Source organism: Drosophila elegans, unplaced genomic scaffold, assembly GCF_018152505.1.
Source record: "Drosophila elegans isolate 14027-0461.03 unplaced genomic scaffold, ASM1815250v1 contig_397, whole genome shotgun sequence".
Taxonomy (NCBI): domain Eukaryota; kingdom Metazoa; phylum Arthropoda; class Insecta; order Diptera; family Drosophilidae; genus Drosophila; species Drosophila elegans.
Genome location: NW_024545782.1, coordinates 448,083 through 462,500, shown reverse-complemented (window position 1 = coordinate 462,500; position 14,418 = coordinate 448,083). Strand labels below are relative to the sequence as shown.

The 14,418-nt window shown below is 38.4% G+C and overlaps 1 protein-coding gene across 4 annotated transcripts in view; it reads left to right on the top strand.

Moving 5' to 3' along the window:
- LOC108134593 (kelch-like protein 10) overlaps nt 1-14,418 on the top strand; it is an 89,563-nt gene that overhangs the window by 35,294 nt on the left and 39,851 nt on the right. For 2 of the 4 annotated variants that reach the window (XM_041708793.1, XM_041708796.1), the window contains exons 2-4: nt 1,001-1,241; nt 1,308-1,592; nt 1,644-1,908. In XM_041708793.1, coding sequence (XP_041564727.1) covers nt 1,001-1,241; nt 1,308-1,592; nt 1,644-1,908 — 791 coding nt within the window. Of the gene's footprint in view, nt 1-669; nt 791-860; nt 1,242-1,307; nt 1,593-1,643; nt 1,909-14,418 lie in introns of those variants that run through there. The other 2 variants (XM_041708795.1, XM_041708794.1) reach the window with 2 other exon arrangements.

Here is a 14,418-nt window from a genome sequence, read left to right as displayed (position 1 = left end):
TCAGTCCAAGCAGATTTTTACCATGGAATTCGTCGAAAGCGTATGAGGCAGTTCTGGTTTCAACAAGACGGCGCTCCACCGCACACAAGTCGCATAACAATCGATTTTCTGAAGAAATTGTTTCCGGGCCGTTTGATGTCGAAAAGTGGTGATTTGGACTGGCCACCGCGTTCGTCCGATTTGACGCCGCCTGACTTCTTCTTGTGGGGATATTTGAAGTCAAAGGTTTACGTTAACAAGCCAAGGACCCTAGAAGAGCACAATCTCTTCACATTCGTGAAGAAATAGCCGCTATTCCGGCCGAAATGTTGGCGAAAACGATGGAAAATGCTGCAAAAAGGGCACAATACGCCATCAACGCCAGAGGCGGCCATTTGATTGATGTAAACAAATCTACTTGGAGCAAATTAAATGTTTAAGATTGCCAACCGCCAAATTTTTATTTTTTTCTTTGATTTTTTAAAAGAAAAACATGGGTCCGTCGAATATGGGCAACCCTACGGTCAGGTAGGATCGACTGTCCTGCTGATGCTGATAAAGATGCAAACATCTGACTACCCTCTGAAAAGGGAAAGCTAAGCTCTATAAAACCATAACTAGATGCTAGCGTGGACGGCATCTGACTTTCAACTCGAGGTTTCTCAGTTTGGGGCTCAGTAGCCATTTTGTTTTTCAAGAGATCTGTCTCGTTGTTGATAAAATATCAAACATTATTATTTTTCCTACAGTTGAATACGGAGTCCTTGCTCCTCTACAGTGTTATCAATTATCAAAAAACGCGTTTCACTAGGTGAGTACCGAACAAGAAAATCGCCCGTGGAGCTGATAGCCACGTTTTCGCAATATTTTCTTCCCATTAGATAAGAAGCAGTAATCTGGACCCGAACAAGGTGCTACTGCTGGCCCGTTCCCCTCATGAATCACAATTAAAACGAAAACCTACTGCACGGCGTCAATTAGAGTTTGGTTTTAATACTCACTTTGCCCTATGTGCTTTCAGTGTACATAATGGAGTTGAATGAGGATGACGGTCACCCGGAGATCGAGGCTCTCGGCTGTGACCTCTGCACCGTGCTCAAGGCGTCTGCTAAATCTTTAGCACCCACCGTTAGCGACGAAGCACTTAACACGCTAAACGAGCTGCGCGAAGCGAATCTTCTATGCGATGCCCAGATCTCGGTGGGGGAGCATGCCTTTAACGTACACCGCGCAATAATGTCCTCATGCAGCTCGTATTTTCGGTAAGTTCCCAATTTGACCCCCAAATTCGAAGATACATGGCATACTTTCCCACGTCTCCCCGGCAGTGCGCAGTTCACAGGGTTTTATACCTCCAGTTGCGGATGCGGAGCTGGAGCTGCTAGTGTCGAGGAGAAACGCGTCATCCATATCCCTGGCATAAGTGCATGCATAATGAACTGTGTAATCCAGTTTGCATATCTGCGCAAGACCACCATTTGCGAGGACAATGTTCACGAACTTCTTATCTGTGCGGACTATGTTGGCATGGTGGCTCTGGTTAAGCAATGTAAAAACTACCTAAGCCGCACTCTTACCCCTGAAAACTGTGTCAGTATAATGGGATTTGCACGGTGAGTGGAAGCCAAAATATTCTGTTCCGATTTTAAATGGTTTTTCGTCAGGTTTCGGTTTTTGGAGGACTTGCACCTAAAGGCCCGCCACTATATGCTGAGATACTTTACGGAAGTAGCAGCCCGAAATACGGACATCATGGAAATGAATATTAAGGACTTTTACAGCATTATTAGCGACGATGAACTTAACACACGCGAAGAGGACCATGTATGGAAACTGTGTGTCAAGTGGATCGACCGGAATCCGGAGAGCCGCAAACAACATGTTGCACACTTAATGACTGGCGTTCGCATGGGTCTTATGACTCCAAAGGTGGGTACACGTTAAATTCCAATGCATTGATAGTATAATCCCATTAACAATTCTTAATAAATATCTCGAGTTACGCGATATTGGAAGTAAGCAGAAATAAGCAGCGGAAAATATATAACAGAAATCTTTAAATTTTTTTATTATTATTAAAAAGCAATTTTTTTTCGTTAACATAGATACCATTTCTCTTTAACATAAAACAATTCAATTGATTGCTGAAAAATTTTGATATTTGCACAAGTTTTTCTTTCATTACATTAAAGCTTAACTTTTTACTGTTATTCAATAGAAAGGAATGTAATTATAAACAAAACAAGTGTTTGTGACCTGTGATTGTCTTATGTTCCAAAAAACTTTATTAATTGTATTGCTTAAAGAGTCGTTAAGTCTAAAAAAAATCTTTCGTAAAGAAGAATTTTAAAAGTTCAATCGGGTTTAGTAATATAGTGTTCTTTGTTCTGCTTTAATTTAATTATCTTTTATTCAGATTTATAGCACACACAAAATATATCCAGGGTTACACACACATTAAAATATAACTTAACTATATAACTTAAAACTACTTTGGACATGTTTATTAAGAGTAGTTGCTTACTTAGTTCTTATTACTACAATTCGGCCGTCCTGACTATGAGGATCTCCCCATACTCGTTGACTTACTTCTAGTAACAATGCTACTTTGGCCATATTTATTTATTTTACAATTGTGTTTTTCTTCTATGTTTTTACTATTATTTTTGTTTTTATTAACAATAATTTTATTTGTATTGTTAATTTCATTAGCAGGATCAATTTCCTTATTTTATATATCTAGACTATCATTAACATCAACTTTGTCTTTTCCATTAAGCCAGGGTTTCATATTATGCACCGCCCATATACCCGAATATGGCACTTGTGACTGCTGAAAGTTCTCCACGTCTTCAATAAAGTACCTATCATTATCTAACACCTTGGACACAACATAAGGCCCTTTCAATTTGAGAATTAACTTACTGGACACGACTTGCTGCGAGTTAAAATTTCAAACAACAACATAATCTCCTTCAGAAAATAGTTGCGGTTTTGTCGTTTTGAATCAACATAGTTTTTGTTATATCCTTGCGTTTTTTTCTGGCATATATTAGCTTGTATTTCGTTCAGGTCTTTGTGCAAAATTTCTTGACTTTCATCGATAAAATTTTCTTTTAAACTATCAATATAAAAACCCCTCTGTCTAACCCCAAACATATTACACTTGGGTATTGATTTAAACTTCCGTTTTTTGTGTTATTCATTGTAAACTCTACTTTGTCTAAAACTTTGTGCCATGTTTGATTATTCTCTACGTCTGTTAACTTTGCTATCATTGGACCTTAATCTCTATTGACTCTTTCTACTTGCCCGTTAGCTTTTGGCGAAGCTGTTGCTATTTTAACATGCCTTACATTGTTTTGTTCAACCTAAATTTAAATTTTAATTTAATTACGTTTAAATTCCATTGACGTAAAACAGCTGCCTCGATCAGATATTATGTTTTTAGGTCTACTGTACGATCTGAAATAGTTTTGTAAAGCTTCTATTGCTTACTTGGAACTAGTTGTTTTGGTTGGATATAATCCGGTGAATTTTGTACATGCGTCAATTATTACTAGTATGTGCTTTTTATTCGTTTCCTTGCTATTTATCGGACCATAGTGATCAATATGAATAACTTCAAACGGACTAGTACCTTTCGGAATAGGATGTAAAAAAAACTTCAGTTTTACCTGTTTTATTAGAATATGCTATATACACTTTAGGAGGTTCTTTATGTGAATCTCAACTTTCTTTCTTATACCTGGAAACCAATAACTCTTACTTATGAGGTCCGTTACTTTGTCAATTCCTACATGCCCCATTTCGTCATGTTATTTGTACAGAACATATTCTTCCATTGACTGTGGAACACAAAGTGTAGCCTATCGTTACTTTTCTTATACACGACACCATTTCGTAGTTCATAGTGCTCATCCTCTTGATTTAATAACATTTCTTTAACTCTATTTATATTTTCATCTCTTTCTTCGAAAGTATTTGTTTCAATTACAAGAATACTATTACTTCGACTCAGTGCGTCCATATGTTGCATTCTTTTTCCCGATCTGTGCTCAAGCTCGTAGTCATAGTTTTGAAGCTCTAAATATATTGCTAAAACTGGAGCTTCAATTAACTTTTCCTTAAGTATAGTGAACGCATTTAGTTCTTCTGTATTAAAAGCAAAATTCTTGTCTTTTCTGGTTAAATCGTAAAGTGGCTTTGCAATAATAGAAAAATCTTTAATAAATCTTCTGAAATAAGAGCTTGACTTTTGAGGGCACTGGAAAAGACCTAATTGCTTCTAAACCCGTTTTGTTCGCTTTTATCCCATCTCCATTGACTGTATATCCCAAGTAATCAATGGATGTTTAAACTATTAAACAATGGATGATTACAAGAATTCACATTTATCAAGTCTAAGTTTTAATTTGTTTGTTAAACTTCTTTTAAAATTTCGAAATGCTCATACAAACTCTCCGTCGCTATCATAATGTCATCAAGATAGATCACAACTTTTCCCGGTCGTACCATATCGGCAAATTTCTTGTTAATAAATCTCTGGAATGTTGGTAGTGCATTCGTCAAGCCAAACGGCATTCTTAGAAATTCAAACGGCCCTAGTGGGGTGGTAATGTCTTACATATTCGTTGCCAGTTTCTTTCTTCTTGTACAATAAACACTCTCTAGCCAAGTGTCCAACTTCTCCACAGGCATAGCAAGCTCCATCAGCCCGTACTGGCTTGCGACGTTCCTTAGCCAGATGGCCAAGAATGTGGCAGTTAAAGCATTTGATGACCCTCTGTTCCGTGGTCGCAGCGTTTGATGAAGACTTTCCTTGCATCCCATTTTGATGTACCGGAGCTCTGGGTTTCTCTACATCTTGAAAGGTTTCCAATACATCAGCTGGCACTGCTAAACGTAGTAATTTCGCTTGGTTTTTAAGTTGTACATTTTGTATGCCATCTTTCAAGTACTGCACTAGTTCGTGAACATTCATAGCGCTGTATCCTTCCAGAGTAAGTTTGTCAAAGTAGTAGTTGGCAAACTTCTCACCGAATTGCCACTGGCGGTTTGCAAACTTGCGTCGCATTTCCAGGACGTTATCTCAAGTCGTTATCAAGTCGATACTCCCAGACAACATTGATGGGCGAGATAACAGCCAAAAATTAGCCTTGCCCTTTAAGCGTGAGCAAATTAATGAACGCATGACGTCATCACTGATTTTAAACACATCACGAACATTTTTTACCACCAGCAACCATTCGTTTATGTTGCCATCGCCGTTGAATTCTGGAAGTAGCTCTTCCACGGTGTTCAAGTTCATTTCTGGCTTGGAAAGACGGTCCACATTTTCGAAACGTAAATTTTGCATCGCCTGTTCCATTCCCACAGCGTTGCCACCCGATTCGGCCAGTATGTTGCTAGCTGGACTACGTTAAACGCCACCACGATCAACTGTCTCGACAAGTTTAAGTTCGTTGCCGAAAACGTCTTCATCTTCTTCCTCGCTTTGTTCTTCGTTGTTGTTGTTGGCTGCATTGGCGACAGCCATCTCAACACCAATTTCGCCTCCACCTTTCGTAGACTCCACCTTTTCGTAGTACAACTCCGGAGCATTTTCAGACGGTAGTACAGCACTTAACTGCGCAATTAGTGAGGCTTTGTTTCCCTTTGTGGACACAGTTTTTTCACAGAAACTTTTGATTTCCATTAATTTGAGTTCGCCGAGATTAATGCGTGAAGCCATGTTAACAGATATTTTCCTATTCCCATATAACTTGGTTAGGTTCCGTTACTACTTCTGAATTATAGTGTTCTTTTTTCTGCTTTAATTTAATTATCTTTTACTCAGCTTTTTCGTTTGATCGCACCGGCCACGCTTTTTCGAATGCCTCGCTCTCTTCTTCGTGCGTCTTTTTTTAGGGATGCAAAACACATCGATACTTTTACAAACGAGGGATATATATCCAGGGTTACACAGACATTAAAATATATCTTAACTATATAATTTAAAACTTCTTTGGCCATGTTTATGTAGTTGCTTACTAAGTTCTTATTACTAAAGTAATAATGTTTTTTTTTCTAAAGTGTATATTGAGCCGCATATTTTCGCATGTTATTTTTAAATCAACATTTTTAAGGTTCAGTGCCCAAGCGAGTCCTCTTTTCAGTGAAAATGATGCTTTCAAAAAACTTTTGGACATACATCTAAATACAAGAAAGAACGCTATAGCCGAGTTCCCCGACTATTAGATACCCTTTACTCAGCTAAAAAATTTTAAACTAAATATTTCCCCACAAAAAAATGGCGCCGTCTTTCGGCTGCAAAGCCAACACTAAAAGCTAAGAGCGTACAGCACACCCACCCCTCGCTAACAGTTCTGTCGTTCTCACTTTTTCTCTCTCTCTCATCTACTACCACCGGCAAGTCAGTGGCTCATTGGCTGAGAACTCTACTCTCATTACTCTACGAGTAAAGGGTATAAAACTAGTTTCGATAAGTAAATAATACTAACTTTTATACCCTAGCAGAGGGTATTATAATTTCGGTCAGAAGTTTGTAACGCAGTGAAGGAGACCTTTCCGATCCCATAAGTATAGTATAAAGATTATTGATCAGGATCAATACGGGAGTCTTCTGTCAGTCTGTCCATCTGTCTGTCTGTTTCAATACCGTTTGCGAGCTCAGTTTAAAAGCTAGAGATCTGAAAATTTCACAGACGTCCTAAACATGTAATCGCAGATTATGTTTGAAAAGCGTCCTGATCGGAAGTCTATATCCCATAGCTCCAATGGAACAATCGGATTAACTTGCAAGAATTGAAAATATTTCGCGCAGTGTAAAAGCTATTGACATGAATCCAAATTATATTCTTTGACGCATACCTTGATCAGGGTAAAAAGTGAGTGCTGATCGGACGTCTATATCCTATAGCTCCCGTACAAACAACAGGGTGAAGTAGCTGACAATTTAATACTTTTCAGGATATAAAGGCTATTGACATCAATCTTTCTAAATCTTATTATACCCTTGAAGAGGGTATTATAATTTTGGTCTCTGATGGAGATATTTCAGACCCCATAAAGTATATATATTCTTGATCAGGATCAATAGGGGAGTCGATATAGCCACGTCCGTCTGTCTGTCTGTCTGTTAGTTTCAATACCGTTTGCGCGAGCTCAGTTTAAAAGCTGGCAATCTGAAACTTGTACAGTCGTCCTAAAGCATGTGTACGCAAATCAAGTTTAAAAAGATCCCCGATCGGACGTCTTTATCCTTAGCTCCCATAGAAACCATCGGATATAACTTGCAAGAATTGAAGATATTTCGCGCAGGGTAAAAGCATTTGACATGCATCTTTCCAAATTTTTTTTTTACGCATATTTTGAGGAGAGTAAAAGCGCGTGCCGATCGGTCGTTAATGTCCATAAAAGCAATAGGGTGAAATCGGTTAAAATTTGATTTTTTTCAGGATATTTCGCGCAGTGTGTAATTTTTTCAAGCCTTACTTATTTACGCATACCTTGATCAAAGTAAAAGCGCTTGCCGATCGCACGTCTGTATCTTATAGCTTCAACTTTTCCTCTTTCCAAGTTTATTAAAACTTTGGCTTGCCGAAGTTAGCTTCCGTCCTCGTTATATATGAAGTGGCTAATCGTTCATAAGTAAAAAAGTAAAAGTAACAAAATTTAAAGCTTGTAGAGACTTCGCACACTCTATGTGCACAAATCTTATTCGCTCTAATTTTTTTTCATTAAAAAAGATAGGTATAATGTTAGAACTATTATTTCTATATATTATGAAAATTTTTATTGAACCAAACTCGAAAGAATATGCGTAAAAACACAAATACTAAATATAAGTTGATCAAATCTTATGGGTATAACCCAAATAGCAGTCGTATGACTGTTACTGAGTTATGGGGCCCTAAAAATTAATGCAGGGTTGGAAGGTCGTTGCGTTGTAGGCGGGTTCTGCTGGCTAGTTCTCAGGATTTTCGATTGTGAGCGCTCGCGTTTCCCCATAGCTGGGTGTCATATGTCCAGATAGGCTTGAGAATCGAGATCCAGTGGAAGCTGCTGGCTTTCAGTTTTAGATATACATTCTTGTCTTCTCCAGGTTAGTCGTATGTCTTGACTTGGGGAAATCTGCGTATTATTTAATGATAGTTGTTTGCCTGTTGAGCGTAAACGTATTGTGTTTAAATTTTTGATCATTCATTTTAATACGCCAGTCAGATAGCCACCTCTCTACTACGATGAGGTGATTGGCTAGTTGTGTTGGTTCTGGGTTTGAGCACCTAGAGCGACTTAGGCTTGCAGTGTCGTCAGCGAACGTAGATGACAACATCTCGTTCGTAGGAATATCCGCTGTATATAGACGAACAGAACATTCCCGATGCTCGAAGGCTGTACGAATTTCTGATGTTTTTCTGTTAACTTGTTCGATTGTTCCATGGCCTTGACAGAAGCCAAATTGATGTGCTGGGTTGACATTGTGTGGTCCTGTGGCTTCCTTAAGACGTTGTTTTGAGGATGGCGATCAGTTGGTTTGCCAAGCACGTCGCAGTCGCCTCTTTTCCAGTACAAGCTTTTCAATTTGTAGATTAGTGTTGAAATGGTTGGCTTGCACATCCTTCACTTGTGGTATTGAAATAGTGGCTGGGTCTCTTGGCCCAGTTCTGGATCATTTTCAGCTAAAATTTCAAACATCTTGTCGTTTGATCTGCCGGGTAATTCGTTGTCTCTTTGGACACTTTGTATTGGTATTGGTTTGATACCAACTGCGGTGATCTGTGGAGTAAGCTTACGCTTAAATTGGATGTAGCGATCTATGCCGGTCTGTATGGCTAGGTCCGCTTGTTGAATGTTGTTCTGGTTTTCTTTAGTTGTCAGAGTTTTCGTTGCCATTGAATTTGGATAAGAGCCATTTCTGTCTCTGTTGTTAATTTTGCTGCCGTTGCTGTAGTTGTTGCCATTACTTTTGGTGCAACTGCAGACGTTTTACCACTGCATGTTGTTGGTGCGCCAGTGGTCGAATCTGTTGGTGGCGGGGTTTTACACTGAGAACTCCATGCCTTAGTAGAAGGTATGAGAGTAAGTAGAGAGGATGAGCAAGACCGTGCTCTTTGGCTACCCACCGTCAGAAGACCCGAGTTTCCCTTAGTAGACGTTTTTGATATATACGACAAGAACCCCTCTCTTCGGATCACGGAGCTGCGATCCTCTTTATCTGGTTCATCGCTCATTGATCTTTTTTTATAAGCGTGCACTTGTTTTAATTGTTTGAGTTAACTATTCATGTTATTTGCGTCTTTTTGCTTTTTTGGTAATACGCCTGCTTAGTTTTTTATATTTTATTTCTTTTGACTTTAAAACATTAACACGTCCGCTCTCTACAGCTGCACAATAGCACGAATCTTTTAAATGTACTTTTGTTATTAAGTGTTCAACTCATATTCAATTTTGTTAAGTTGTGTATGTTTAAAGCTCAAAAATTAAAAAAACTAGAAAGAAAGCACGTTTCGGGAGCTTTTGCAAAGTCTGATATTTTTTTAAAAATATTTTATTTTTAATGCGATTATGGTTAAAAACGTTGAGGTTTGACGATGTTTAGTAGTTATATGAAATAGTTTTCCGATTCTAATATATTGTTACTGTGTTATTGCTGTGTGATTGCTCACCCTTAATGTGCCGACCTTGCCTTATTGCTGACTGGACTAAATAAATTTCTAATCCTGGATTGGACCTGCCCCAGTTGCTATCATATTAAAGTCGATATTATGGCTATCATAAGGCAAACCGATCAGGAGTACCAGTCTTTATTGGCCGGTTTTAAGGCTGAAGAAGTCTACTGGGGTAAGATGGAAAGATTAGGTTTGCATCCCAATTAAGGCACCATTGAGCAAATAGTAAAAAGTTATTTTGCAAAGACTCTATCCGGTCTATATGTACATTATATTGGGGACTCCAAACTGAAGAGCAATACTTCAAGATTGGACGTACTAATAAAATGAACGAAGTTTTTGTGTCATAGCGATTTTCAACTTCCTTAGACTACCTTTTTATAAATCCAAGCACTTTCCTGGCTTTATTTACCATTGAAGTAATATGGTCAGAAAACTTATGTTTTGGGTCCAAAACGACGCCAAGATCTATTCAACTCACAACAACCTAACGTATACGTGGCATACTGAGGGTTGACCCGATAAAATGTCATTACTTTGCATTAAGTGCTATTTAAGTCCAATGGATTTACAGAACACCATGTTTGAAAATCATTAAGGTCCGTTTCTAAATCTGAACAGAAGGCTTAACTTAACGTCATTTGCGTTCATGAGGCCAAAACTAGAGGGAGACCGTTAAAAAACAAGGTAAAATGAAGTGGGCAAAGGTTGCTCTCTTTTGGGACTCCTGAGCAACTTGGATCATTTTAGAGACTAAGTTTTTAAAGTGGCCTCATTGTGTCTTACCTGAGATCATTTGAAACTCCAAATAAGTCTAACTTCCGTTTAAGAAGAGAGTGATTTACAGAATCAAACGCTTTACTAAGATCAGTGTGCCCTAAATGTTTCTCGAGCCGAACTAACCGTCTTGAAGTTCAAGTTTAAGCAAAGACGTAAAATATCTTCGTTTAAAATTGGACTTTCTGAGGAACATCTCAATAAGGCTCTCGATGTTTCTATATGGCCTGAACATGTTATTGTTCATGAGTACGTAAACATGCTTAATCCTCGCGTCCATGGGCATCAGATTCCTTCAACCAACGTTCTAAAAAACTAATAATTCTTTTTCCTTACACTACCAGAATTTTCGCAGCTTATTGGGCAAACTTAGTAAACTGCACGTCAACAGCTTTTACCGAAACGTGGCTTGATTCCTCTCGTATATTCCCCCTTGTTCTGACCCTTAGCCTCTTCCTTCAGAATTTAGCTCAAATACAGAGTATTCATTCAACACTCGGCTATAACCTCCCTGCCATATCTTGGATGCCATCAACTGATTGCTCTCGTTCCTACCAGGATCTTTCATTAGGATAACTTAACTCAGTCTTGAACTGCTCCAGAAAAGTTTTAGACCTTATTTTTGTCTCGGAGTTCGCCAATGCTTACGCAACTCGAATTAGCACTCTCTCCAATACTGAAGACGCCTACTATCTCACACTTGAGGTTTGAGAAGCATCAGCTCCATTTCTGTCATGTCCCGAAATCAAACCAGCATCTTTTCGCTCTTTCGAAGAGCTAAATTCGCTGAAATTAATAGGCATTTATCGGAACTCGATTGGTCATTTATGGATTCAAACGATGATCCCTTAAACATTGTAGAACAGTTTTATAGTACACTTTATTCATCTTTCGATACGTTCGTTCCCACATTTCCCTCTGCAAATGCGTCTCATAAGCCCCCGTGGTTCTCTTGTAGACTCTCATGAACTCTATGTCCATACTTTTTAAGAAATTTAAGAGAACCGGGATGCAAGTTGACTATTCGAGGTATATAATTGATTGTTCAATTATCTTATTCTACAATTCCGAATGTTATAATAATTATCTAAGCCGTTGCAGAACAGAATTCCAAAACAAGTCAAAGCAGTTCTACGCATTTGTTAATTCGAAACGAAAATCGGAACAATTTCCGTCTTGCCGTCACCTTCATACGTCATCCGCCTCAAGTGACTCCGACATTGCGAACTTATTTGCAAAATTTTTCCAGTCCACATACTCGTCTTTTAGTTACGATAACAATTCATCCGACCCATACCCTCTTCAACACTCCAACTGTATTTTCACGCCCCTAATTAGTTAGGATGATGTTTTACAACTTGTACCGAGCTGTGTTCTACAAAATGTGCCGATGCTTTGTGTAAACCATTAAATAAACTTTTTCAGATATCCCTCCTACATTCGTTTTCCCCTGAAGTTTGGAAGGAATCTTTTATCATTCCACTTCAAAAAAAGGAAGCAAATCGGACATTAAAAACTACCGCGGTATTGCCAAACTAAGCGCGATCCATAAGCTTTTTGAACAGCAGCTCAGTAATGTCCCCAACTCAGCATGGCTTTATGAAAAGAAGGTCAACGACTACAAATCTTCTCGAATTTGCCTCAGTCATCAGAAGCGCTTTTGAACAATCTGCGTTCTTGGTGCATCCAGAATTTTCTGTTTTTAAACAACTCGAAATGTAACTTTATGTCCTTTTATCGGAAGAGGCTTCTCCTCACTTCATATTCTATTGGGTCGGATGATCTTGAACGCATAAATTTCGTTATTCAACCGCAATTTAAACTTCTCAGACCACATTGGGGTTTTTGCCTTTGTTAAACGTTGGTCCGAGGAATTTGAGGACCCCTATTCCACGAAAAACTTATTTCCTTGGTTCACCCAATTCTTGAATACTGCTCGTGTAGGCCAAACACACGAGCAGTACTCAATATACGAAATATATATAATTATCAGGACCTTATAGAATCGTTACAGAATCTTACAAAATATAATAATACTACAAATGCCAGTCAGTACGAGCCCCAGACTTATATTTATTGCGCTGGTCAGAAATATACCCTTCCAATATACATAATAAAGCCCTTTGACTCACATTTTAAAAAATAGGTTCGTGTAAGTATCGAAACAATTTTTGATTCGTATAGCTCAGCTCATCTACAATTAACATTATCTACTTGATCTGATCTAAACGTAAAGGGGCACACGACTCCTATAACTCATGTTTGACTCATACAGCTCATGATTTCTTTCACTAGTGACTCCAATGGCTCAAATAACAAATCAGCATTATAAAAAGACCGAAGCGCAATGGAAACGATTCTCACAGAAGTAACAAGGTTAGTGCCCGATATATCCGGTTGTGATTATTGTTATCTCCGTTAAGTCAAAGCACAGACCGTATAAAAAAAGGTTTACACTCATTTAATTACTGCTTAACCTAAGATCAATAATATATAATATAATATAATATTTCTTTTGATATCTGATTACTCAGCCTAATAGTTGTTTTTTTATAGCCAGACGCAATTTGGTATTCCATTTCAAGTAAAGACCTGTTAATATGATTACACGATACATAAAGAAACCATCATTGTAGTCAATTGTCGATCATAGGTTACTAAATTAAGTCATGCTTAGAAAATGCTGGACCTAGTCATAAAAACCCTATCATTAACAAAAAATACGTCAAATAAAGTATCACAGGTGGAATTAAAATGAGTGGGTAACAACGCACAATATATCAAAAGCAAAAGCAACGAAGGCAAAGCTAAGAACTTCGGTGGTTGGCGGAGAACGCATCTCTTATCCCTGATTATTATTTCTATCAATTTGTAAATTGTTTACTATATGAAATATGAATTTATGAATCGATACATAGACAACATGAAGGCTCACGATCTGTCATTCTTGTCGGACATTCGCATGCCCACAAGCTTGGAGAAATTTACTGCCTGACGATTGAGTGAATCCGACGGACGCAAATAAGCCCAGAAAACCAAGCGCAGTTTAACACGTGTTTTTATTCGATCGAGGATATAAGGCAACGGCTACAAATTATTTGGATTGCTGAGCTCCAAAGGGCGGCAATTTATACGGCCGAAAAGCGGCACACTTTTTTGCGTGCGTGACAGGACGGACACTTGCCATCAGATGAGTTTTTGTACAATTGCAGCAATTTTGGATTCGAGTGTCTAATAATTTGTTCAGTTATCACAGATCATTTGACAATTCTGAAAAACCCTACATACAGCGACGGTTTCTGATCAACGTATCTTTTATCAACAACACGATTAATATTGGACTACGGTTTTTGCAAGGGATAAAACATCAAATCACAAGACACGCATGCCACCAAATGCCTCTCTGCATACACTTTTACAGTCATTGGGAAAACCGCAAGTATACGCACATGGTGTTTTCTTTAGCAAATAACAATGCATAAAACGCTATATATTCTACGCAGTTCTTATAGTTAGTTATTCATATACACACACAACCATACCTAACTAGCAGTAGAGTTTTTACGCTGGTTTTGCTACATTAGGGTTCTGATACGCTGAATTCTAGACTCGAATCCTTGAGTCTCTGCACAGCTCTGACGACAAGCGTGGTCGGTTGGAAAAGTGTTTTCTTTTGCTGCTAATGTGAAAATCATGTGTCTTATTCAGAGAAATCGTTTACCATGTTCAACTCCAGGTCACAGTCAACAGTCTGAAGCTTCAGAAGTTGTGCAATCATTTCAGATTACTCTGCTCCTTAGGATCAGCTGAAGAAATCACGAATGGCATCATAGTTCACATCATTCTTCTGAGAGTTGACTCCGATACCAAGAGCAAGTACAATGAAAGGCAGAGTTTCTCCTCGAAAGCCAAGTAACAGGTCAACTCGTCCAGCCAAAGGCGCTCCATCCTGGAAAGCGCTCTTTATTAAAAACTTTCATCAGTACAC